Raw genomic sequence first — 27,877 nt, forward strand, 5'->3', positions numbered from 1 at the left:
CGAGGCGGGCCGAGGCGGGCCGGCCCGGCGGCTTTGCCAGGGGAACGGCGTCGTTGATGGCCGCGGCCCGGCCGCCCTGCGCTCCGCCATGCCCGTGCGCTTCAGGGTGAGGCGGAGCGGGGCTGCCGGGCGGGGGCGGCGGCGGCGGCGGCGGGGGGGGTTGGGGTGGGTGGGTGGGTGTGCGGCCCGGCGGGGCCCTGGCCTGGGCCTGGGCCTGGGCCTGGGGGCGGCGGGGCGGGCCCCGGCAGCCGGAGGGGTGCAGCGGTTTCTGGGGGGCTACTGGTGAGACGGGAAAGGGGAGACCCTTGCGCTAACGAGCGCAGGCTGATAAAGGCATTAGGAGTTCAGTCGTGTGGGCGACGGAGAGTTCAGGCTGTATTTGTTCCTGGAATTTTATTCGCTTTTTTTTTTTTTTTTTTTTTTTTTCCCCACGAGTTTTTGCTTTCGGGTGGGAGTGGGTTTGGGAGCTGCAGAGCACCCTGCCCGCTGAGCCCAGCCCTGCAGCGGCCCCGTTGGTGTTTTCCCCCTTGGAGATCTTGTCGCCAAGAGGAGCAGGGAAGCGGGGTACACACCGGTCACTTGACAGACACCTCTCTGTTTGCTGCAGGGACTGAGTGAATATAAGAGAAGCTTCATATGGCAAACCCCAGAGTTTTGTAGCCCATCCCAGCAGCAGAAATCCTTGTGGGCAGGACTGCGGTCGGATCAGTTTGGTAAGCACCCCTGAACGCTACCCCTGTGATTGCACACCCCAGCTCTCTCCAAGCCAGCTCTGGTGAGGATGAGCCCGGCCTGCAGAGGTTTGCTGTGATTGAGTGCACGGCCACAGTGAACTGGTAGTGTTTGCAGTTTGTACACTTGATACAATTAAAGGATGTTCGTGGTCGTCTAGAATATGTTTTTGAATGCCATATTCTTTCTGGCTACAATGAAACTTTCTTTTAATGTTAGTGCTTTTTATATAAAACATGAAAAATAAGTGGTTTCTGACAAGAGTCCCAAACATGAAGCGCAGATGCAGTGTTAATCCATACAGGGTGTGTAAAAGGAGTCATTGGGCTACCTGTGGTGCATGGAAACTAAGTAAAGTTCTGTATTAAAGAGGAGAGTAATTTAGGGCAAAGTTTGATACACAGTGAAATTGTTATGATGACCTACAGGGGCAGCTAACTAGGAAAAAAAAAAAAAAAAAGAAAAGATGGGCATTAAATGGAAAAACTTGTGGTCAATCATAGAATGGTTTGGGTTGGAAAGGGACCTTAAAGACCATCTAGTTCCAATGCCCCTGCCATGGACAGGGACACCTTCCACTAGACCAGATTGCTCAAACCCCCGTACAACCTGGCCCTGATGCTGTAGTGTTGGAGTTGGGGGTTGTAGACATTATCATGGCAGGAAAATGTGGGATTGGAAAGTAGAAGGCAAAGGAAATAGTGTCTGGATTGAAAGGCCCATAGAGAGTTGAGGAAAAGAAGTAAGCTGCAGAGTGATAAGTGCAGTGCTTTGAAAAGGAGCAATAAAAAATGGGAATTACTGTAGTGGCACAAGACAGATTAACAAAAATGTGCAATTCAGCACAACCAGACTATGCAGTCTGTGTAATTAGAGTCCAGTATGTTAATTCTGCTGTGGTTTGGGATGGGCTGGCCACTAAAGCAAATGATGGATGCTCTCCCCAACCTCTCCCTTCAGGGAGAGAAGGATGAGAGAGAAAGAGACTTATGAGTTGAAAAGAAACTAAACTACTTTAATGAAATACTAATATTAATAAGAAAATAATGAAATACATACAATAGATACAAAACCAGTATTGAGCTCCCAGGATTATGATCATGTTACTGGCAGCCACTGGGAAAGTCCCCGACTGGACTCAGCGACAGACGGGAGCTGAACTCGGGAACTGAATTCAGGAACGCACGGATCAGGATCGAAGGCAGACAAACAGAGTCCTCCTCAGACACCAGCCGTTGAAGAAAGAGAGCTGACCCTTTGATCCCTCGGCTTTTGTACTAAGCGTGATGCAGATGGGATGGAATACCCAGTTTTGGGTCACCTGTCCTGTCTTCTCCTCCCCGCAGGTGCGACCCCTCTATGCATATAACAAAGTGAGCTAACCTTGGTTGTTATAACAAGAAGTATGAGCAGGAGCCTCTCTACGTACCGTTCCGTGGTATTAATTATAAACATTAGGTCTTATCACTCCTAGAAACCGACACTGTCTGAAAAATACGCCCTTAATTTCAGAGAATTCAGTTAGTTAGAAGAGGCTTAGCTGAAAAGTAAAATTACTGAACAGAAAATTGGTTCTGTATTACCTAAAACCAGGACACATTTATACAGTATAAGTGTTCTAAATTATGGCCTAGTAATTAAGAAGCAACTGCTGGGAGTATGGTTTGTTTTCAGTTGAGATACTAGACATTTTAATAAATAATTTAGTCTTGCCAAAGATTATGCTTTAGATATGTTACTGTTTTCTTCCATTACTGCAAAAAATACATATTTCTTTAACCTTGCTTTCCCTAGCCCATGGCTATGTTTATGGGCATCTGTATTGAAGAGAATAACTTCCACAAATTCTGAAACACCAGAACATCCAAACACATTAACATTTTTTAAAAATTGTAATCTATGCTCTTTTCCAGTCAGACTAAACTGCAAATATTCCAAGACTTGCAATAAAGTAATGAGTTGGTAATGCAGAAGTTTCTCTTCCTCCTTTTGTTGTAGTGGTGTTTTTGTATGTGCTTGGTGTATTTTTCCTACACCTTTCATTTTCACTCCCACCTCTTTTCTGGCCATTTAACCATGTGCATCTTCAAATGTCCCTCTTGACACCTCATAGGACTTGTAAATTGTTTTTGATAATTAACTTATGGTTCTTCCTGTTGAAACACATAGTTGGCAGTTTCAAGAATGACTTGGAACACCACCACAAAAAGTTAACAGCTGCAGGTGCTCTGAGTTCCTTCCTGCTCCTTTTCCAGTGGTTTTCCAAAGGAATTATTTCCTACCACCTGTAGGTGTATTTGGACATCCAGATATTCTGTATACCTTTACTGTAGATTGTTCCCTCTTTCTACATTGCTTTTTCATGAGATGGGAGTTTCTCTCTCTCCTAGAAAGCATTTCTTTCAGACAGTTAGGGGCCTTCACTTATTTGTCCACTGCAGGTGAGCGCTTTGCAATCGAATTATGATTTCCCGCTTTAAATGTGTTCAGTCATTGAATCTTCTTCTTAAAACGGTGGGGTAATTTTATTTTCATCTGCATGTATAGGCCAGCAATTGTTTAAAATAACTTGATACCTGGTTTTGTTACGTAGTCTTTTTACAATTTTGGAAATGTTTTTGTGTTCGTACTGTAAAAAGTCACCAGCTGTCTGAGATGGTTTTAAATCACAGTTGTATTAGATGAATAGGGATCTGTCCTGTCAATCAGTGAGAACCTGTTCAGCAAGGTATGTTGTGCATGTGTAATAAGAAGTGTTTGTGGCGTACTTTATCACTCCAGGTTGGTTATTCTGTATCTGTGTTAACCACATTCTTTTCACTGGATGTGTTAATTTTGTTGTTGTTGTTCATCTCAGAGAATCAATTTGCAAAAGATTGTCCTGTGGCCATATCTGCTTTACAGGTTTTTATCTAACATGGTCCTGGAGCACCATGTTCCCATCTCTCTTCAGTGGAAAGGAAAGGCATTCACAGACAGGAAAGAAGACAGAATTTCCCAGTCAAGCCCATAATTCATAGGCTGCCATTGCTCAAAGATACTAAAATATTTTTTTCTAATAATCAATTGTATGATAAACTTTCAGTTTACTCTTGTAAGGGGTGATATTATGTCTTCAATAGAATGTTTTTGTTAAAACTCATTTGTCTTTTTCAGGAATCACAAGAGAACCAAAATTCATTTCCAAGAGAAGGGTACCTTACCATAATCCACAGATTTCAAAGTCCTTTGAATGGACAGCAGATTGTGATTTGAATGATCCACTTGAAACTGAAGCTCTTAGGACTGCAGAGTTGCACACAGACCACAACAACAATGATGTGAATCAGGAAAAAATTGAAACGCCGGAAGGACCCAGGCTCCCCCCAAAAGTTTGGTCACATTCTGTAGATTCTAGAGGTGAAACAGCTCTTGCTCTTGCAGAAAACAACATGAAGAGATCACCCTCTGCAGCTCCACCAAATCAAAATGAAGCATTTTCATCTCCAAAAAAGGAATTAGAAAAAATGGATAATGGGGTAAGGGAAGATTTTTTTTTTTAAATTGACCAGTATAAAAATTACTAATCAGATACTTACAGTATTTTAATTAGACAGCCTCAGATGTCTGATTCTCTCCTTAGTTCTGTATTTTGATATTCTACGTTGTAGCTTCTCTGTTGGGAGAACAGTACTTTTGAGACCAGATTTTGGTTCCACTTAGGTGAACAGGAATTTACCCTTCATGTGCCATCATTTGTGATTTCAGTTAAACAAGCATTTAGCCAAAATTATATAGACTTTTTGGGGTTGTTGGCTATAATGAGAAAATGGACTTTGCATTAATTTCATTTATACAACCAAAACCCCAACACATTGGTTTGAAAGTGTGCATTGAAAGATACCTGACTTGCAAAACATTGTAGGAAAAGGAATAATTGGTGGTGGGTATTTTTTTGTTTTCTGTTTTATATTGTCAGCTTCACAGAGTCCTTCAGAGGAAAGCAGGCATGAACATTTCACGTTTAAATACTTTCCCCAGAAATTCTGAATATCAAAGCCAATTTGTTTGGAAGAGTCCTCATGAAAAGTCGCCGATACTTGCAGCTGAAGAGGTAACTTTAAAGAATCCAAAAAGTAAATTAATACTTTATTTTATGTATCAGCGAAGTTGCTTATCTTCCAAGACTTCCATTCTTCCTCTTTTGGCAACTTGAATGTTGTTACATAATTATTTTTTTTTCCTCTCAATATACAAAAGTGCAGTATAATTAGATTTGTTTCACTGAATTTCACTGAATTTTTTTAGAGTTGGAAGGGACCGTATAGATCATCTAGTCCAACTCCCCTGCTGAAGCAGGATTGCTTAGAGAATGCTACTCAGGACTGCATCCAGGCGGGTCTTGAAAATCTCCAAAGAAGGGGACTCCACAACCTCCCTGGGCAGCCTGTTCCAGGGCTCTGTCACCCTCACCGTGAAGAAATGCTTTCTCATATTCGAGTGGAACCTCCTATGTTCCAACTTGTGCCCGTTGCCCCTCGTTTCCTTGTGATTCTTTATTGTAGTCAGGTTTAATTACTTAGTCTCCTTATCCCTGTTTATATTCCATCCTTTCTAACAGGACTGTTTTCTTCTGTTTGCATTAAGTTACCCTAGGAGCTCTAAGATCCTACTCAATGTTACCCTTCATTTTCATCAATTTTATGTTATCTAGTATATAGCTAATCAACAGAGGAATGCTCAGGTGTTCTGTATTGTAACAACATGTCTTGCCACTGAATGCATTCAGGTTTCACTATTTATTTTCATGATCTTTTTTAGGTTTCCACAGTTTCTTAGTCTCCATCTCTGTGCATATATACTTTTAAGCCCTAAAGTGCATCTCTGTTGTGTTTTTTTTGCTTCCATGAGAACTGCTTATATTTAAAGGTGGAGTCTTCTGATTTTAAGACACTCTTGTGGCTTTTTAATACATCTCATGAGTGTTTGGACTTTGTAGGATTGGAAATGCTGCTATTGCTGCTACTGATCAGTGTTTCTGATCAAACCACAAAGAGTAACTCTGATTGTGAAATTGCTTTGTGTTTTCAATTCATTGTTACTGAGATCAGGACTTAGGAGACTCAGTCCATCTTTCGGTCATTTTCTAGTATAAAATAGGCACTTCTGCTTTTATTTTTGTCTTCTGTTTCTTGACTAGGAGCATATACATTAATGGGATTATTACAGATGGTGTGCTCTCTGTTTTTACCCACAGGTAGCAGATTTGTTCAGTAACAGCTTTCAGAGGCTTGATCACTAATTTAGGATCATTCACTATAAAAACTGTTCCTGTCTTTTTCTTGATGGAATGCCAAGCAGGTGGACTTACTTTGAGATGTCTGTTTCCCAGCAGTCTGTTATCCAAGAAAAATTCACTGAAATGCATGACAGTAGAATAGAAGCCAAAGGAACATTTGAGGAAGAGGCAGGTCCCAGAAAGTCAACTTACGGAAAATTTCTTGGAGAATTCCATTTAATTCTATTAGAAATCAGTTTGATAATTTCACTGTTGATGCTTGTGAACATTGTGCTATTTCAGAAGACACTGAAATCTAAAATAGCAAACTTTTTTTTCACAGCTTATACAGAATAAGAAGCCATTAGAGTAAGTCTGTAGGCATTATAAATCCTTAGATAAAAAGAACTTAGAGAAATTCTAAATATATATAAATGTTTGCAGGTTCTAAATTTAAGATTAACGTTTCATGGTAAAAATTACACGTATTAACAAACTGATATTCTTTTGATTGTATTGATATGATGGAGGATATACCTGAATGCAGAATAATGACAATACCTTCCCCTTCAAGAGAGTCTGTGAAAATATCAAAGTTATCCATGTTAGCTTATAAGTCAGACCTAAACTCTCAAGTAAAGCTGGGGAAAATCTATGCTTGTGACATACGGCACGGTCTTTTAATTCAGCACCTCATGAGGACATGATACCTGACCACATATTAGGCAAGGTCTGTACCGTGGTTTATAATACAGTATTGATTGGAAAATATTGGATGGCTCTAATTACCAAGCCCTAAGCACCCAGTTCTAAAACACAGAACAGTTATCTGTTACTTAGGGACTGGACATGTACTGAGGACTCATAGGGGAAGTTTATGGCATACATTTAAAAAAACATGATTGTACATACAACCCTGAAGGTGAACTGTTTAGCAAATAAACAAAGCCTCTGTTAGTGAACTTCAGTAAAAACAGCATTTGACCACAGGTTTAATTGTGTCTGAGTTGGTAACTTTTAAATGTATTTTTATCAGATTAAGTTTCTCTTCAATTTGTCCTAGAAGTTAATTAGGCTAGTTAATACATGCTGTGTTTGTACACATGACCATCTCTCTGCTCATATGTGAGTGTGTTTGCATGAATTGGTTCACTGATTTTGAAAATTTAGCCTTAAGGTAAGCAAATCACACTTTTTTTTGTTTGTTTGTTTGTTGTTGTTTTCTTTCCCCCAAAGGTTATTTGCAACACAAATAAATCTGTACCTCCATTTAAATCTCCTGCAATTACTTCTGAAACTGCACATGAGAGAAATTTCAAAGAGTCTCCTCCTGTTAAGGGTCCACAAGAGAGAGGTGGTTCAGAAGAGAAAGAATTTCCAGTCTGTGAACAAGTAAATACTTCCCTAAAAGAAAGGCATTAGTATACTTCTGTAATTTTGATTGTTCTTTTCTATAATGTGGGGGTGGTTTTATTTTGAAGTGTTTAGTTACATTTTATAGCTGTTGCTAATGACCCTGGACTCAGTTAGTAGTGGTTTTGCTATGAAAGACTAAAAATAACAGTACAGCTCTGCTCTCAGGGGTTTCTGTAGTGGGTTTTGTAGTTTCTGTAGTGGGGTTTTTTCAGTTTACAGTGTCACTTTGAGTGTGTTTTTCCTGTCACCTTAATTTATGAGTTTTCAAGTGGGTTTCTTTTTTTTTTTTTTTTTTTTTAAATTGAAACTTTGTTTTTAGTCATTTGGACAGTTTCTGAAATCTAAATCTCCAATTTATGCTCCCATTGGTACCAGTGTAGTCTCTTGGTATGCAGGAGGGCTGGATGGGAGGTCTGGAACCTTTTGGATCTCATAAATCAGACATAGTGTGAATTTAAAAAAAAATAATAATACTGTTATATGGAAGATGCCACAGTTGGATCTGATTTTCAGCCAATAATAATTTGAAGAAACATGGAGGAAAGGTTACAATTCGTTTTCCCTTGCCTTGGTAAGTTGAGAGGTAAGTGCAGGGCTGTAACAGGACATTGTGTGGCCTATGTAGGCTCTGTTACTCAGTTCAAAACATTAAAACGTCTGTTATGAAAGTGATTTGGCTGTCTGAGGCCTTGCATTTCCTTGTCTTGCTATTGGTTTGGACAAACATAAGTGGACTTACAGGAAACATGGCTATAGCCGTTTTACCAGATACATTTAATAGAATGGAATTGTTTCAGATGGAGACCTTCTAAAAATAGGTGATGGCAGTTTAGGCTGCGTGACAGCTAACCTATTTTGCAGGGTGGATAGATGAATGTCTATTTTTGTAGCAAGCTGCTGAGTGTAGTGTTGTCTAAATTCCTGCCGGTTAGCTAACTATCCAGCCACAGATGAGTCTCTTCCGTACCCATCTCCATTCCTTGGTAAAACAGAAACAGCTATTGTCAGCTGTGTTCCCTGGGACCATTACTGAGCAAAATGCGTATTTAACACAGGGTGCCTGTGGCTCATTTTAAGCTGTTGGTACTTTTGACGTTCTTAAAGGTGATTGTTGGCTTGGAGGCTTAATCATTAGAACCCAGACCTGCCCAGTGCTCTGAATCTCATCTGGGAATGAGGAATTTTATGTGGCCTTTTGCCTCTTCTAGCAGATGTGAAAAACCCTTGAAAGGCATGAGGCTCTTGGGAAGCATTTATTTGTTTTTAATGTTGTAAATTCCATGTTATATTTTCCCAAGAGAGCTAATAAAGTGAAGGAAGAGAAGGCATGAGAAGGGAATTGTGAAACTGTCTAAAACACTTTTGGTTTATACCAATATGTCTTCTCTGATGAATATCTTGAAAAAATTTTGGGGCATTTTGGTGGGCTTTTTTTTCTTGCTTTCCTTTTTTTTTTTTTTTTCTTGAATCTGAACAATATGTTTAATGATCTCCAGCAGAATCAGAAATCATGTGTGAGCTTTCCAAGAGGATAAAATAAGCAGGAAGAACAAAATCTTTTATTTAAAAACTGAACAAGTCAGTCTGACCTTTTATAAACCAGAATGGCAGTAAATTAAAAATTTCTCTTTTGGTTTATAATAAATTGGTTTATATTGCGTGGCTATAAAGCTAAGAGGTTTTATTTCTAAAAATTTTTTGCAAATTCCAGAAATACACTTGTTAAGTCTTACACACAGCTCAGGTCAGAGTTAGAATGTACAGGTATCGTATTCTTTCATTTCTGTGTTTCATGTTGAATACGTTTTGTAAAGTGTACAAAACGCTCATCTAACTAACTGAACGTTGCATTCAGAATCTTAGCTTTCACTTTTTGATAGTTTATTTTTGTATTAACAAAGGAAATGTAATATTCTTGTTTATATTAAATATGCAAAACAATTTACATTATTTAAAAATAACATTATGCAAAAGTTTTATGTCAAAAGGAATATGAGGGTTTTTAGTTTTTTAGCTAATATACTATCTTTAAAATTATCTTTGCCCCAGAGTAAGAGGGAAGAACCGTTTCAAAAGCCAGCAGAAGATGCAGCAAAACAAGGGAAATCAGAACAGAAACGTCCTAAACAAAAAAATAAGCAACATATCAGTCCAAAGCCCCTCGCTTTACATACAAGCCGTGGGTATGTATAAAATAGGAAAATCTAGCCTAGTGGATAGGTGCGCATCAGCGTAATATTTAGAATGATGGACGATGATCTTTAGCTGCACCATCATACGGTTGTAGAGCAAATACAATGTCTGCCCCCTGTGATTGCAGCCCTGTGATTGAGCTTCCTAAGGGTACATCTAAACCTGCTGGTAATTTCCATCCCCTTCTCTGTGGAAGCTTTGTAACCACAATCGTTCAGTTGCATCTTCTGGTGCAATAATAATAATATTATTATTGATAAATTTAACGTGAATGAAATTAAATTGGTGCAGTGCTGCTACTCAACTTTCGGTGAGTACTTTGGAAGTTGTAGTCACCTTTCAAACTGCTCTCCTATGCTTGCTCCACGCCTTAAAACTGTGATGATTGTACTTGAAGTCTGCTTTTTCTCGTCCATACCACTTCCGGTCCCAGAGTAGCAACAGCAAACTCATGAGGTAAAGGGAAGTAAAGATATCTGTCCCATTTAGGGCAATCTGACAAGCATGGAAATAAAATGAAATTGTATGTTACTGTGCACTACCAAAGTATATTTTTCTTCTGCCACATAACTACGTTGCAGGAACTGAACTCGTTTCCATTTTCTAGACATCTGATATATGCCAAGAGAAATAAAAGTCCTGAGTGATGTAGGTTTTAAAATGCATGTATTAATCCATCTCTGCTGTCTTTGTGCTTAATGTACGTCCCTGTGATTGCTCTCATTCACATGACTTTCTGGCAGTGTTAAGGCATTAGATTAAAGATGGGAGACGAGACTTACCTAGGTCTGAATGCTGTTGGATATTGGGAGATAATTACAAAATCATCACCCAAAATTCTATGAAATAAAATTGCTTTATGAAAAAGTGAGTTAATATACTATAGTTAAAACCTTAACTCTTGGGTTTTCATAGCTCTTTGGTGTAGTAGATTGTAGTCAGTTTTGCAGTGAGTAGTGTGTAGAATTCTTGATCGTTTGCTATAACTTTTTTCATTTAAGGACAAATTTCTACCTCTTAAGCCTTCTGTGTGTGGTAACACAAGACAAAAGTTTCCAAAACAGTCACTGGGCAAATTGCTGTCAAAATGTGCAAGTTCTCAGTTTGCAGACAGGACTGTCGCTTCGTATGCAAGCTGCATTGCATGGCCTTTGTTTGCAGCAGAATGACTGAGATCGAGGCACAGCAGTGATGTGTTTTTTGAGCTAATCCATTGGTTTTGCAACCAAAACTGAAGGAATTCTGTCAGTTTCAAAGAAAGGGGCATATGGAAAGAAATTTTCAATATAAAGGGTTTTTTTGCCTTGCTGTTTTTCTTTTTACAAGGTACATTTTATTCCCTGACTTGAAGTTTTATGATGTATTTCTGAAGAAGGACTGAAAAAGAGGGCTTTTTCACCCAATGCTGAATATATTAAAATAAAGATAGTACTATGTTCTGAAGCAAGACTAATACCAAAAAACTCTTTAGATTTAAGCTGATAAATCCACAGTTCAGTGCTTAAGGGCTTGAAGTGTTGCTTATTGCCTGCTGTAGGTTGGATGTTGTTAATTTTTCTGTGTATGTATGTGTATGGCAGAAAGGAAAATGAATCCATCTTTTCAAGTACCGAGGGCTTTTGAAGATCAAAGCCAGTAGGACACACAGTTACATGAATTATGCTGACCATTGTTCTGATAGTCAGATATTTCAAGCCCCAAGAGTTCACTCCACCCATAGGCAGAGTGCCTTCAGAGTGGAGTTCCTAGAAGGAAATGTCTCGGACACATTAGGGCCAAACCAGGCATTTTTCCTTAAATGCACCTTCATCAGTGACTGAAACCAAGATGCTCCACTTTGCATTGAAGTATTTGAGGCTTCTGTGTGTAGTACGTTCTGCTGATTTGGTTGTCAGGGCAAAAGCTTCTGGAAAAGTGTTGTGAGGAAAAACCAAGAGGAAAAACTACTTGAAGAGCCACCAACTGTGAATGGACTTTTTCACAGCTTTCCTAGTTGTGTTGTTATGGATGAGCTGTGTTTTTTTACATCTCAGTCCTGGCATTTAAAAAGTACACTTATGATTGTTTATATAACATTAAAAGTGCTCTTAAAGAGTCTTCTGGATGTCAAGCTTTACTCTTTCTGCTTTTTTAACCTGCTTCATTCTTTATTTCTTAGGAAGATGAACACTGAATATAGGTCAAAATTTTTGTCTCCAGCCCAGTATTTCTACAAAGATGGAGCTTGGTCTCGTATTAGGAGTAAAGTTCCCAACCAGGTGAGTAATCTTAAAAAATCTGAAGCCTAAGTATGCTTTGTATTTTGATTTTTATATGCAAAAAACTTCGAATAGTGGTGTTTATAAGACAATTTTGAGGTTGTACTGCTAATGACTCAAGCTCCCAAAAGTGAGTACACAAGATTAAGTTCTGACAGCCAGTGTAATCTGTAGTAAGAAAAGAGACAGTGTGACTTAAAGAATATATTAATATGACATACAAAGTGAGGGAGGAGCTTTGTTTCCCTTACAAGTCAGTCCTCCAGGACTCCTCTTGGAGCAGATAACTATGGCGTTGATGTTCAGCCCAGTTGTAACAAGCATAAGTTTTCAAAATGGAAAATTAGATGATGGGAGAGTCCAAGGGAATAAAAGGAAAAGGCCAACATATGTATCAGTCTTGGTCGGCTTGAGAGTCAAGATGAGTTTATTAGCTTGCCATGTTGAATCCATTCAAAGCAGTCGGCTGAATTCAGTCATACACAACACAAAATTAAGACTTCCTCTTGCAAGTTTCAGCCAATCCAAGTATTTTCTTGCAGTTGATTCAATAACTGTGATCAGTATTATACTGCATAAGAACTCATTTGACAGAACTCTGAAAATGCTGAATAGCTTCAGGACCATAGGACTTCTTCGGATTATTGAGTATGATTTCCTGAATTAGACAAGTAAGTCAGAACTGTTAGCAGTGTGCTAAGACACTGCTGGAGCTAGTTCTGCAACTGTCAGATTTCACTGAATTGACTTAGGCTTCTTCCATCTGATGGAGGGAGCCTTTGTGATACACTGTGGACTACTAAATGTGTGCCAGATACTTGGAAATGTCAGTTTCCTCATCAGTTGAGACCAAGCTGATGTGGAAGATAGAACTGGAGTGGATGGTTCTAGGGTGTTGGGCTTTGAGATTTTGAAAATAATATTCTTTAGGAACTGCAGAAATAGTGTGGTAGCATTCAGTTCTGTGTTTTCTCACTGGATTTAATCTAGCAAGTCATTTTCTTCTTAGGCAAAAAGAAATACATATATATACACAAAATACTCAATGAGAAATAGGTCTCAAAGTTTAAAGTGTATCTTAGTATGTAATGATGGATAATCTGATTTCGTATATGTATGTATGAGATAATCCATTCTGTGAAAACAGCCTCATGAGGATGTTAGAGGAGTAAAAACAAGCAATATTTTTATTTTTTATATGTATTGATATATACATTAGATTTACTGTAACTAAGGCTGTAGAATATTGTAATTACTGCACGCAGCCTGACTATACAGAATGTTTCTGTAGAATGTTATGTCATTTTTCTGGCATATAAGACTTTACTTTGGAGGCTGGATGTTGCGTCAGTAATGTTCAAAACAGGACCAGCGCTCAGCTTAAAGAGCAACTGACTGGTAGGTATGTAAAGGGAAAGGGGCGCATTGCCCTGGAGTGTATTGTGTTTGTGGCACAGCTGGGAAGAGCCATTGCACTACTGTCAAAGGAAAGATTGAGGAGACTGCAAGTGGAGGATGGGTGTTCTGCTTTACCAGGCAGCATCCTTTTTGGGTCGGGTTTGAGAGATGTAGGGAGTAAATATATGCGGCATTTAATTAAAGTGCATGAGAAACCCAAGAAATTCCCGCGCTGTAGATACGTGTTTTGGATGTGTCTGACTTTTCTATGAAGATTTGCTTGCTGAACGAAGGAATTGCAGAAGAAACTAGAAAGAAGTCACTTGAGAGTAGGTGTGAAGAATTCAAAAAATAATTATTAAGATTTTTAGGGCCTTCTAGATGAAGGAGTTGTACTGGGTAGCTGAAAGAGCCAAGTTAATTTCAAGACTATAATAACAAATGTTTTATTGATGACAAATGTGCTTAGATTACATATACATTTTTGAATGAATACACATTTTTATGTATGCATAACTACATTAGATCCTAGTATGAGTTCACATGGAAGAGACTTTTATGGTTGGAATTACCTGAATTTCTCCTCTCTCTGTTAGACTTTAAATCACATGCCTGTGAGCATGTATTGTGGTTTAACCCCAGTAGGCAGTAGCACCCCAAACAGCCACTCATTCATTCCCCCTCAGTGGGATGGAGGAGAGAATTGGAAAGCTAAAAGTGAGAAAATTCATGGGTTGAGATAAGGGCAGTTTAACAGGTAAAGCAAAAGCTGTCTGCACAAGCAAAGCAAAACAAGGAATCCATTCACCGCTTCCCACTGGCAGGCAGATGTTCAGCCATCTCCAGGAAAACAGGGCTCTGTCACGCGTAACAGTTACTGGGGAAGACAAATGCCATATCTCCAAACGTCCCTCCCTTCCTTCTTCTTCCTTCAGCTTTTATTGCTGAGCATGATGCCATACGGTATGGAATATTCCTTTGGTCAGTTGGGATCAGCTGTCCCAGCTGTGTCCCTTCCCAGCTTCATGTGCACCCCCAGCCTACTCACTGGTGGGGCAGTGTAAGAAACAGAAAAGTTCTTGACGCTGTGTAAGCACCATTCAGCAATAGCTAAAACATCCCATTATTATCAACTCTGTTTTCAGTAAAAACTCAAAACACAGCACCACAGGAGCTACTATAAAGAAATTTAACTCTATGCCAGCCAAAACCAGTACAGCATATCAAACTAGTTTTGCTAGTAGGCAAAGAATAATATGTAGCTTGTGTAAATGTGTTACTGTGTGGGACTTTTTCCTATATGGAGTTTTTTTAATTTGCTATTGTCCTGTTAATATTTCCATAGGTATCATTGAGGGTTATAATTCTTAAAAAGAAGCTTTTTGTGGTTGTGGTGAGAGCAAAGAGCACGGTTAAAGCTTGGAATTTTCCAGTCTTCAAGACAGGTTGGAAGAAAACCAAAGTTAATTCTTAAAATCTGTTTTAAGAATAAAAATCCTGATAGACCTGATTCTTGGCCAGGCTTTTTTTTTGTTAGTATCCATCAATATTTTTGTTATAAGAACTACAGAATGGGTTCCAGCATGGCTAAAATTGTAGGACTGAATAAAATATTTCGTTCACGATTGAGACATAAGAAAGAATCTAGCCATTTGAGAAACAAGTTAACAGCAGATTAATTTAAGTGTGCATAACTTGCAAAAAGTTTCAAGTGCATTGGTTTTATAATAAAGCAACAAAGGTACTTTGGCCATTCACAATGTAGGTGGCCCCACAGTCCTTTTGGTTTCTAAATGATTCCATATTCACATGAAGATAAATGTTTTGCAAAGCTGTATCTAACCTCTGCCCCTGGTTGATTGTTGAGACTAACCCCTGCCACAGGTGCCTACAGAACATCTCTTGCTTAGCGGAAGTGATTGGATGATAAGCTCTTTGCTGATCCAGTCTTGTTTCCCCCTTAGCTGGGACCGCACGTGGATAACTTTGGGTCCAAAGCAGGCTTTCTAAAGTTCTGAGTCCAAGCAGGCAAAGACTGTAGTAGAGTCCTGATATGACCTTAGCCATAGTGATTACTCCTAGACTGTTACTCTACAATATATTATTAAAGGTTGCTTTTCAGCAATGAAAAAATGGATTCAAATGAAAAAATCTCTTTGAATTATGCTTTTGAAAAATTAATACGGGCAGTTCATAATCACAGTAGGACTCCCTGGGGCCTGTGCCCTGCTGAGATAATGCTGCCCACTGAGTCACTGAAGGAGATGGTTGTCCTTTGTACTTCTTCACAATTCACTGGAGACATAGTATTCTTCCTCCCCCTGCCGTGTCCTTTTGCTCTGGATTTATTTTCCTTCTGTTGTGGCTATCATAATTAATTTTTCCTTCTTCCTCTTAAAGTGAATAATCCAGTAGATCACTTGCACCTCAGACTTCAAACTCTCCTCTTAAAATGACAAGTATATATTTTTAATGGGCTACTCTTTGAAGTTTAGTGGGTCAAATTGTGGGATGTTAGCTGGTGTGGGCTAAGTGGGTTTCCATCTGCTGTATCCAGTTACTTTTAGGGGGTTTAGCGGAATTTGGCCCACTTAACTCTGTTCCTTGCAGGAAGAATGATGAGGAGTCTATCATGAGAGAAGAATAAATAAGAAAAGCTATGAAAATGTGCTAGAGGAAGTGTCAGTATTACTTTCTTGCTCTTTGACAAAATACTTATTTCCTGTGAAACATTTTTTAGTGAGCCAGAATTCACACAACAATATCACAAAGTTATTTTTAATCATGTAAACACAAAAGTTTTTTTGTTGCTTTTTCTTCCTGCACTTTTATTGTTCTTGGGTGAAGGACACAAGACACTGTGAGTGTTGAAATAGTTTTAACCATAAAAATGATAGTGTAAAATCAGCAGTATGATGTCTAAAGAGAGGGCTTATCACTTCTATTTTTTTTAAGACTAAACCTGACATCTTATTCTTACAGTTACTGACAGCCTATAAGGAGTGGTTTTGATATTACCTCTTACATACAATAGCACCAAGAGTTCTCATGTAATCATCAGCTCCTCACTGACATAGGATTAATGAGGCTAGAGACAGTTGCAGCGTTCACAGCATACAAACGCAGTATTACACATGCACGTAGATGTGTTGAATTGAAATAATCATAAATTAGTGTGTGGTGAATATATTTTTGGGTGTTAAGGCTTAGAAATCTAAATTAATTTCCTTCAGCTTGGCAAAAACTGGTGAAATACCAGTGCTGATGTATTTGTTTTACAGCTTTTAACTGAATCTCAGGGAGGCAGCATAGAGCTATGTTGACAGGTATTTAGTATTTAATTTCTTACTCTAGACTGAAAAATAGTTATTATCACCCTTGTAACAATACAGTGTTGAGAGAAAAATAAGAAATTTTAAAGTAATTCTGTATTCCTCTCCTTAGGCATCTCAAAACACCCTAAATTCCATGTGGTATATGGAGGTTGGTTGCATCTAAGTTCCTGTTTCAATATGCGGAGCACTGTGTCTCAGCGTTGATGGAAAAACTAGAATCCAGCACTAAGCTTAATCGTAGCTGCTGCATAACTTTTTGTTCTCATTGAATGAGTAATTGGCAATTTCACTTTGGCTTCATGGCTCAAACATGCTTACTAAGTATACACTTTTGTTGTTTTTGCTTCCCTTTTCTTGCATTTACTGTGGCATGCAATGTTTGTGCTGTGGGCGGCCTTGTATTATGAGTAACTTGCTTTTCTCCTTTAGCTGCCATTAGCTAATGCAAATACGTTGTAATATTACAGCCTATTAGTGAACTTTAAACAGACAATTTTGGAAACCTTGATGTGCAGGTGAGAGAACTTCGAGAAAGAGCAAAGGCTTACAGGCAACGAGTAGAGGGAACACACTTCTCCCGATACCATCTCAATCAGATCCTGTCTGATAATAACAGTCTTTGGGATGTGTCCTCAAATTCCAGTTCAGAAGAAGGCATCAGCAACAACATCAGAGCACTAGATCTTGCAGGGTAAGGTCGTCATTCTTGCCTATTATTCAGCAGCTTTGAAACATAGCAAAATGCAAATAGAGGTTAGCACAGCTGGGAGATCTTGGATGTTTGATTGTATTCAAGATGCGATTGGACAGGGTGCTCAATAGTCTCATGTAGGCTCCCTTTCCCCATGAAAGGTTGGACCAGGTGGTCTTTCGAGGACCTTTCCAACCTGAACTGTTCTTAGATTCTGTGATATGTAAATTCTCTAGAACAGATGAGGGCATTTACCTTTTCACAGGTACATCAGTTGATCTGTGATAAAGTTGAAAAAGATGAACAGTCCAGTCTTCTGAAAAAAGAGAAAGTTATGCCTTTACAATCCTCCACAGATGCTTATTTGATGTGGTAACCGTAGTCTCAGCAAGTCTGGAGGAATTTCACACTGAGTCATACTGAAGTAGTACTCTCCTGGAATGATATGAAATATGTTTTGCCTACTCAGATGCTACCAGTGTTCTTGTCAGGATTAATTAGTCCTAGACACTGTTTAGTTCTGAAATGAAGACTTCGGAACTGGGATGGTATACATCCATTTTCTCCTTTCTTTGAAAGCCATCAGAATTGGTAAATATTAAATCCCTTGCTAGGAAAACTCAGAATGAGTATTCTAGTAAAACATACAGACAGCTATTGCTGAAGCAAGGAGTGAAAAAAAAAAAAGAAGCCATTTGTGACATCTCTGAGATCTGGTATTTAAAAACGGTGCCTTGGATACCTCTGCCTGCAGTCCACTTAGACTGCTGTATGTGCATTACTTGTGTGTGTGGGAGAGATCTACCCATTTGCATGATTGAAGCTCTAATAAGGGTTGGAGAATGACACGTAAAGGAGTATTTATTACACTATAGTATGTGGTATTAAGCATGGTGTATATTTTTTGGTTTACTGGTTTAGTTTTTTGCCTGTGAAATACAGAACCTTTTACTGATCACGTTTTTGTGCACAGGGCTGTTTTGCACTGTTTTGTGTGAGCAGTTGAGAGTTTAAGACTTTCAGCAGTTGCGCCTAAAGAGCAGTCTTCTAAACTGCTTGGCTTTCAAAATTGTGCCATCAGTTCCCTATGCATGGAACTAGTTATTTTTTTTAGCACTTTTGATAATCTAACTTGTTGTTTAAATTGGAAACAGAGCCCTGATTTTACATTACTTTTTTGGAAACAGTAATCCAGAAAGAGTTTTCGTAGAATCTAGTTAGAAAATGGATTGTGCTTAAACATCAGTTAAGACTTCAGTGGAAATTTAACATTCATCATGTCAGCTGTACCACTTTTTAATATGCGAGCTGTACTTTTGGCAAAGGGCTGAACTGGATGAATGTGTTCTACATAGACGTGCATATCATGCAAATCAATGGTGTGAAATGCTGCTTTCTTTGTTACCTAGAGTTTCTGAAAAAGAGGCTGCACCAAGCCCCAAAATGCTGCAGCAACCTGACTCCATAGAACAGTCACACCGGGGGAGCACTGAGAAGAAAGACATGTCAGATGCTTTAACTGTTCCAGTCAAACGGCGTTTAGTTTGGGGTGAACAAGAAGGTACTGAAGAAAAGGAGAATCAGCAAGCAACAGAAAAGGAAGAAAAACAAGATGAACAGGCCCCACCTGTGGCTCAGCAGTTAGATGGAAACAATAAGGATGCCAACAAAGATAAGAAAATTGAAGGGTAAAACTGAACATTTTTGTGGTGTATATATATAATTTTTTCCTCTAACATTTCCGAAATTTGTATGTCAACTTAAGAGCGTATTAAGTTGGTGCGACGCTACTTTTGTTTTTAACAGTATGATAAGGAATGAGAAAGTTCAAGACGTTGAATTAGTTGATGGAAATGGATCTGTCATTAAGAATACTGGATTTCTAACTTGCAAGACAGAAGTTTGTAGAAGCATGAGCAATCCTAATTTTTTTTTCCAAAACTTTATAATTTGCAGTATGGGCCTCTCGGAACAGACTGTTCATTGCACAGTAGCCAAGTGTAGTGAAAATTAAAGCTCACAATTTGCTTCAAATTGCCAGTGTAGGATTCATAAGACTGAAAGGATAGAATACATGTTAATCTTGTGCTTAAGCATCTGTTTTTCTTAAAAAAAAATCACAGGCAAAGATAAAGGACTTGGGAGAAAAAAATAACTAGCATCCAGTAATCACTGGTGATTACGTTACTGAGCACAGGTGGGAAAAAGGGGGAGAGGTGTTCAGAAATAATGAGAAATCAATTCAGTATATGCATAGTACAGTGCATAGTATTGTGTATACAGTGTATTTGACAGTTGAAAGATCCAAGTTATATCTAGTTACAGAAGTCTCTGGCTTTTTACTGTGCAAATTTTACATAATTTTTTTTGGTAGAACAGTATTTTAGTTTGATAGATACTTAAATCTGAATAACTTTGGCTCTTTTTACCATACCATCTAAGAATTTTGTATTCTTCATTGGGTTTTATCTTTGGTGCAATGCAAATCTAAGGAATTGTAATTGTCGCCTTCGGGGATAATATCCAGTATGCAAAACCCAGGCAAAGAAAGATTGAGGTGCTAGATTCAAACAGAAATTAAACGCAGGCTTTCAAAACCGTCATCCTGAAAACTTTCTTAAGTTTCTATCTAATTCTGGAGATTATCTAGTTCATAGATGTGTCTCTGACTCACATGGAAGATTTTCTGTCAATGTGGTGGTGTGCTGAGATCTGCTCTGGACTTGGCCACGCAGAGCAACTTAAGACTTGCACATTGTCTAAGCCTGCTTGAGAGCTAGAAATGGGGTTTTCTTTGCCTACACGTCCTCAGAGCGTGTCTAGCATGCACTGATAGCATCAGGCTCCTTGCAGAGTGTGGGTATGCCACCACCTCCGTTTGAAATGCATCTGGAGGAAGAAGACAGAAGTGGTAGTGCTGATTTATTTAACAACATGGGGGCTAGAGTGGTTACATAAATGTGGGATACTTGGTTTCAGTTCCACCACATTGACTGAAAAGAGTCAAACCCACATTCCCACCTCTAAGGTGGCAGCCAGGCTCAAAGCTTTTCTGGGCGAGTACTCCTTCCGTCCCTCCAGTTAGTCTCTGCTACTGTGCAGAAATACATTCAAGGTTTATTGGGACAGAGGGAGCCTGAATTTGCAGCTTGAGACTGTTTATGTATTTGTGTTTTATCCAGTTACATAAAAAATAAAATAAAATACAGAAACTGAGGCTCAGGGGCTGGAATCCAGGACTCCCCGTTGCAAGCAGATGTTTTAGCTACAGGCTATTGGTGTTTTATTGCCCTGACTGTCTTGCCTTAGGCTTCATTGTGGGAATGTATTAGAAATAAAAAGCTTGAGTGCAAGACTCCTGAGTCCTTAGCTAATCCTTTAATCATTTCTCATTTTTTGCAGTGAGAATGCCTTACTATTGAATTCTCCTGCAGCTGTGTCAGATTCTTCTTCCATATCCTCAAGGACAGGCGGCAGGCTTCCTACTCCAAAGCTGAGAGAACTTGGTGGAGCCCAGAGGACTCATCATGATCTCACTACCCCAGCTGTTGGTAAAAACTTTTAAATGCAAAGCAGTATTTCAGGAACTAAAGAAAAAAAAAGCATGTATGAATTAATTGAGTAGGTTATTTAAGGTAATAAAGCATTTTTCATCTTCTCCACTACAATAGGAGGTGCGGTTCTAGTGTCTCCTCCTAAATTCAAGTCTTCATCTTCACAGCAGAGAACACGAGGTTTAGGAACAGACCCTTCTTCAGCTAAGCAAGGTGCAAGAGAAACTTCAAAAAGAAGGTCCTTACAGGTGAGCCAGAAAAGAGACTTACCATTATGCAATTTAGGAATGTGCTTTTTAAGTAATTGTGAATAATTTATTTAATAATTCTGTTCCTTGAGTTGTCATTTACTATTCTAAAATTTTCAGCATCTGTGACTAAAAAAGGCTGGTGTCTGAATAAATCACTGTTTTGGGGTATCAAGCAATGGAGTTGAGACTACTGGAGTGAAACTGGATGATCTCCATTTTGCCATTTTGGCTTTTTCTGCTAAATGCACAGGATATGTTAAAAAAAAAAAAAAAGCTGCCACTGGGATCTGTTGATTTCCCCGTTAATGTTACTGTAGCTTTCCAGTGACACAGGGATTCCTCCAGATTCCTTGACTTGAAAGAAGTTTTAAGAAGGAGAGGTTGGTTGCCTATGTACAAGATAGGTGAATGTGCCATAGTAATTTCATTTTCCTTTCCCTTTATGTTTGTGCTTCTTTCATTTTCCAGCTTGCATAGTTACTAAAAGAAAAATAGAAGCATCTAGGAGTTGTTTAACTGTCTGTCTCTCGAGATTTTGGGTTTTTTGTCAAGTTGTGCTCAGTCTGTGCTTTACAAAGACCGCTAGCATTTCACTGCATGCGTCCTCTGGTGTAAATTCTGTATTAGAAACAGACACAATTGCATGAGAAGTTGATTGTGTTGGTTTAAAATGTAAAATCACAGGGGTTTTTTGCTGTGAAGAAAATAAGCTTTTGGTTTGACCTGACTAGATTACTTTTAGACCATGTTAAGCACTTGTTATTAGGAATAGATTTTCTTTAAGTTGTCTCACAAGTTTGAAATACTTACTGTTCCAGTACCCTCATGAGAAGTGTAACAGTGTAAAGCCAATATTTGCTGCATGTGTGAGGATCTGTACTGGAAAGCTGTATGTGAGATGTTGGGTTTTTGTGGTTTATTCTTTTTTTTTTTTCTTTTTTTTCTTTTGATTGTGTTTTAGCCTGATGTGGAAGTCAAAGCTGTTTCACACCTTACCTCTCCACCTGCTGGGCTGGGAACTTTGGATCCTCTGCCACTTAGGCAGGATCAGTGGCCTCCTAACAGTGTTTCTGATGAGCAAGTTCCTCTTGCTTCAGCCCATCAAGAGTGCTCCTCTACACCTCCTGTGCTGAAGTCGGCCAAAAGTTTCTCTATGCCTTGCTGGAGTCCCTCTCGTCGTATTCAAGGGACTCTCAAAGATCCAGAATTCCAGCATAATGGTGGGTTTTGTGTATTAACTGGCTGTCTTAGAGTACCACAGGATGGAAATGGCTTCCATGTAGTGTTCAGGCCAAGACAGTGCTAAGTTGCTGCCTTACAGACTCTACAAAGAATGTGTTATTTCTAAACAAAAGCTTTTCTGCTGTCTGTTTAGTCTTGCTGAGGAAATGTGCACAACTCTCCACTTTAGTTTCAGATTCCACTAATATCATTGTATTCTAGTGGTTTGTTATCTAATTTTGCCTTACTAAATTCATTAAGTACTTATTCATTATGAGAATAATTTGGTTTAGCATGAACAGTCGTAATTTTTAATCTTTAGACTACAACTGGATGCTTTGACACTTTTCCAGCTAGAGTTACCAACAGTGCTGTGTAACTGGGGACCTTTATAGTGTGGTATAGTGTGTTTTGCAGGAGTTGTGGATTTCTGAGAGATCAGCTCCTTAACTATTTCTGCAGGATATGGAAACAAAAAAGCCATCTATAAAAGATTTATTGACTATAGAGAAAAGCCATTTCTTGGCTGAGGAGGAATTTGTGCTGGAGCATTTCAAAGATTTTTTAACAATGTTTAGGGGTACTGGGGACATAAATTTGATAAAGAAGAGAGTCCTTCACCCTTTAGTCAAAATAAAGTTTATGTGCTTAAGTTTCCATTCCAGAAAGACTTTCTGTAGCTGCTTAAGGTCCCACAATTCTTGGTCCTTTTGTTATAAAGGTTAGCTAAACTAAAGTAGTGTATCCATTCTGGAATGGAACAAGTAGTTTTCACATAAAGTGGGATGGTGAAATCCAGAGAGTATCCTTGGAAAGAGGTTAGAATCAATGCTGTGTTCTAACTTTGCACCTCGAGTGCAGTTCACTAAGTAACATCTGTCATCTACCAAAGATAGGTGCCTTGAGAGGATACAGTTGAGTAAGTTTATTTTACCTCAGCTTTGAGTAAAGGAGTCTCCTGGAGTTTTTGGTGTGTTTGCTATTTATAAGATTCATGTTTTGGAAATAACGTTGTAACATTTTAAAATGTTCTAAAATCAAAGCAGACAAAGGATAATATTTTAAATGATTCAAAAATGTGCCTTTGATTTTTTGTCCTAGGGAACATCGGCAATCCAAAAATGAGATCTTTCCAGTTACCCCCTCGGGAAAGAAACTATAATGATGAAGGTATTTCTTGTCCCAAAGTATTGTTGTATATCGTGTATATTACCTAGATTAATTTTAACCTTTGCACTAATGTGGGAAGTCTCTGAATGCAATAAATAATACTAGCTTATGTGTTTGTGTGAATAATTACTTCATTGTTTCATCAAAATAATTTGAAAATATTCATCCTAGTTATCTGAAGTATGAATACGAAGGTATATTCTAGTATGAATAAGCCATTAAATGCGGCTGAAAATTAAACAACCATATTAAACCACAGTGTTCTAATGCAGCTTGCTCAGTTTCCTACCTAAAATTGTTTGCTCCCCACACATTTTTTTAAGCCTTTGTATTGATAGCAACAGAAGCAAACTGCAAAATGATCACAGTCCAGGTTGTAGCTGCAGTAATTTGGGATGCAGCTTAAAAAGTACCAAAAATCTTAAGATAAAGATTTTGCTTGTGAGACTTCAGCACCGGTTACGCAGCATGCAATGATTCTTCTGACTTTAATTTTCACACCTGTTCTTCTGCTCAGTGTATTAGGGGTCCGTATGGTATCCTGTTACGCAGATTGCTGTTTTGACCTTTTTTCCTGTTTACTGTGAAGTTAATCTGGGGGAGCAGCCAGTGCACAGTCCACCAGTGCCTGTTCTTGGCATTGTTGTGGGCAGACACAAATAAACTCTCTCAGTAATATGAGTTGACCAAAGGCACTGTACCCTCATTAGCTTGAGTTGCTGTACATTGTTTCTTACCATGGTGTTTGAGGTTGAGCTTCGTGTCCCGCTGTGCTAGTTGCAGTCACCTGTGTTTGGTTCAGATTAGAGTATGGGCAGAACAAGCTTATATCTGATTGCAATTTATTTATAGATATACCCCAGAGCAACCAAAAAGCTTTTTTCTGTACCCCTTGTGCTTGTTTGCTCCTTGGTTTTAACCAAAGTTCAGGCCGATTCTCTGTTTTACTCATTGCAGTTGGCTGGAAAATACGTGGGTTGTGCAGCTGGCTCAGCCAAGCATCTGTATATCTACATAAACCATGCAAAATCCTGTAGTACTCTGCAGCTTCCCACAAGCTTGCTGCACACAGATTAAGTGCTGTAGCTGCTGTTTCTTTTTCTCTTTCTTTTTTTTCCTATGAGCTGAGTGATGATGTGTGAGCTTTCAGAAGCAGGTGCAATGTGCCAGCTCACAGATAGTTCATATGCCCCTATTTGTTCATGTACAAACAAGCCTGGGAATTACTCCAATGTCATGTCTGTTTGCAGAAGTGCGGTTTTCTCATACATGGGAATACAGTTGTTACGCACAGTGTGTGAGCCTGTTACGGGCTGTTCGGATCACTGTATTTCAAGAATTTAGAAATGCTGCCGAAAAGTTAATTGAAGCACTGACAAAGTACAGGACCTGTTAGGATTGAGTTGTGGAAACTTTTGTTGGTGGTTTTTTTTTTTTTTTTGGTAGATGGGGCTGGAAAGTAGTGATCAAGTTCTTTTTAATCCATTGCAAGAGAATGGGTGTAATTAAAGTCATTTTTCATAGAGAGCATCTTGACAGAACTGTAGCAACATTTTAATAATGATGTTAAAGAAGTATAATGTTGTGCTTTATCAGAGAAGCAGCATCCAGCGTGCTTAATTTTAAGAGTTCTGCTGGGTGTGAAGTGGACCCTGTCTTCAAAAGGAAGACCTTTCACAAGTACATTTTTAAAGCAAGCTTCTTGTTGTCCTTGTGTTAAACTTCCTGTTTTCTTCAGAAGAGACATTTCTTTTAAGAGCTTGTGGCACACTAGCTGGTTTTGGCCCAGAATGGCTCTTTCAACAACGTAAGCTCTGGTGTTTTAGTCATGTGTTACTCTAGGGTTGTCTGCTTTGCTTGAAGCAGTGGGTTGCTTTCATGTATATGTTGTTACCAGAATCTAGTCTGTACAGACTTTAGTAGCAAGAGGAATGATTTCTGAGGTCTTCTGACACAGGAGAGTAAACGTAAAGATGACTTGGAGAATTGGGCAGTTCCCAGGTGACAATAGGGATCTCATCCTGAAGTCTGTCAGGAGCTGGGCATGTAGCTTTTCTAAACTTACCTAGCATCCTGGTAGCTTTCTAGTAAGATTCTTCTCCAGCATGTCAGCTCCCAAGTAATAGAATCAAAGTTTATTGCAGTACTATTTTAGCATCTATTGTGCAACAGGACATAAAAATATTTGCACTTTCAAAGTCTGACATGAATGTCAACTGTGTCTTAATAAGTGTATTTAATCTTCCTATTTACCTTTTTCTGTGTTTCTTTCACCACAGATGACAGGTTGTCTCAGATTTCTGCTCGCTCAGCAGCGTCTAGCTCCCTTGCATCTCAGATACTGGAACGAGCTCAGAAGAGGAAGGATTTCTGGAGCAAGAAATAAGCTCTTCCACCTTCTGTACAGAAACTGTTCTGTAAAATTATTATTATTATTTTTATAGTTTGAAGTGTATATTTTCAAAAATTGTGATTGTAGATATCATGCAGCATCCTTTCGCTTACCACTAATATGGCCCAACTTTTAGGACTTGCCATCCCAATGTAAAATTTCAATATTTAAACCATCATTGAAAATGTAAGTCCTTTATATCGGAGAGTTACGTCTTAATTCACTGTGTCACAACAGCCATGTGGGATTTTTTCTTCTTTACAATGGCACCTCTTGAAACTGAGGTGATTTTTGGTTTTTTTTTTTTATGCAACCTGTATGTTACTTTTCAAGGTATTCTGCTGCCGTCGTGCAATGTGACCTGGGACAGTATTCAGGGGCATCACCATCATTCACCAAACACCTCAGTTGCTTGATTTTAACCAGCGATCTTAAAGGCAACTGTGGCATATTTGTTTATGTTCCTGTATGAATTGCCAGTACAGCACAGAGCTCTAACAAAAAGTTACTTTTACTACTTACTAATTTTAATCTGCTACCAAAAAATTCTTGCTGTTTCTTAATGAAGCTAACGTGGAACATGTAGGAGTCTGAGAAAACGATGCTAAGCGTTAGGGTTTATTAATTGTCCACAGTTTTTTGGCCAGGATGACTATTAGAGTTCAATGTGTACAGTGTTGCAGTTGGTCAGATGTACTGATGCGAACAACTGTCTTTTTGTGGGCAAGACCCATGTTTAGCGTTAATTTCAAATTCTCTAGAAAAAGCAACCTCAGCCACCTTAACCAGTGGCCTTCCCCAGTCCCGCTTCAAACTCAGGTATTTAGGACTAGTTGATGTCTTAAAGTAAACTCAGAAGAATGTTTTTTCTTGACTTTGACATTTTAATTACCTCTCCTCCTGGTTGCCTGTTTCTGGGAGACTGGTGTACTGTTATGATTGTCACAGTGAAAAATGTTTGTGATTTATGCTGACAGCTTGTTTTGTCTTTCCAAGCGATGCAGACAAATTGACGTGAAGTAGAGGAAATTGGTGGCTAGCAGGCAGTTTATTTCTTCTTGGGTGGCTTCAAGTTTTAATATTACTTCACTTGGAAGTTTTATACAAGAACAATTTGAATTTTGTACACATTTGCTTACATTTCGATTTTGTACACAATTATGTACACATATTACTGAAAATAAAAAAGTTGGTTGTTTTGTTTCTATTCAAGTTATGCCAGATAAATTGGTAGAGCCTGTTATGTTGGCACTTGTCTGTTTAGTTCTCTGTTTCACCTGTTCAGCTGGAATGTCTGTGGACTGTTTAAGGCCGTTACCTCAGCACTGATCTTCAGTTACTAAAGCTAGATATGTTCATACTTGGAATCGTGACTGGCTACAGATACTTGGAGTCATGACCCAGAGCAGATGGGTGTTACACAGGTGGGAAGGCTGCAGTTGCCAAAGGGCTGGTCCCCAAGGAATGACGTGTTAATTTAAAGAGTGAGTGCTACCCAGCACTGATCATGTTAGAAAACAGAGTCCACTTTTTCCAGAAATAGTGCATCGCGGTAGCTTCCTACCACTGATGGTGTTTGAAATAAATCAAGGTATTTTATCTTATCTCAAGGCCTTCAGGTATTATTTTGTGGCATGCACTTAGTACATGAGGTATAATTGGTCAGAAAGTTTCTACTGAAAGGGAAGTTGCATTTGTGTGCAACAACCTGTATGAAAATTGCTGGTTTTCCTCTAAAATGATAGTTTTATAGTGGAAAACAATGCCTAAAAGTGGAAATATTTTAGTTTAGGAGGGAATGTTGCTGCAATGTATTGTGGGAGATTAATTTGGGTGTCTTCTCTCCACGTTCTTCATATGGTTCAACATGTTCTTACGGTTCTCAAGGCCAAGAGCTCTCTCATCATCCATTACTTCTCTGCAGTACCTGTAATATGAGTTTTATGAACTGTGTCCTCTTCTTAAGTCTTCTGTCTTTGTGTTTCTAGATTTTTTTCCCCAGATTTTTT

General features: G+C 38.8%; 1 protein-coding gene across 1 annotated transcript; it reads left to right on the plus strand.

Moving 5' to 3' along the window:
- Positions 1 to 27,118, plus strand: MDM1 (Mdm1 nuclear protein). Its single transcript, XM_074166820.1, has 15 exons — positions 1 to 106; positions 608 to 713; positions 3,889 to 4,250; positions 4,691 to 4,825; positions 7,226 to 7,381; positions 9,455 to 9,588; positions 11,757 to 11,856; positions 16,699 to 16,737; positions 17,105 to 17,280; positions 18,690 to 18,968; positions 20,683 to 20,831; positions 20,952 to 21,082; positions 22,047 to 22,305; positions 23,408 to 23,476; positions 25,756 to 27,118. The coding sequence occupies exons 1-15, from the start codon at positions 89 to 91 to the stop codon at positions 25,860 to 25,862; spliced, it is 2,220 nt and encodes a 739-aa protein (XP_074022921.1). The 5' UTR covers positions 1 to 88; the 3' UTR covers positions 25,863 to 27,118.
- Positions 27,119 to 27,877: the final 759 nt, after the last annotated feature.

Source organism: Numenius arquata, chromosome 2 (assembly GCF_964106895.1).
Source record: "Numenius arquata chromosome 2, bNumArq3.hap1.1, whole genome shotgun sequence".
Lineage (NCBI taxonomy): Eukaryota > Metazoa > Chordata > Aves > Charadriiformes > Scolopacidae > Numenius > Numenius arquata.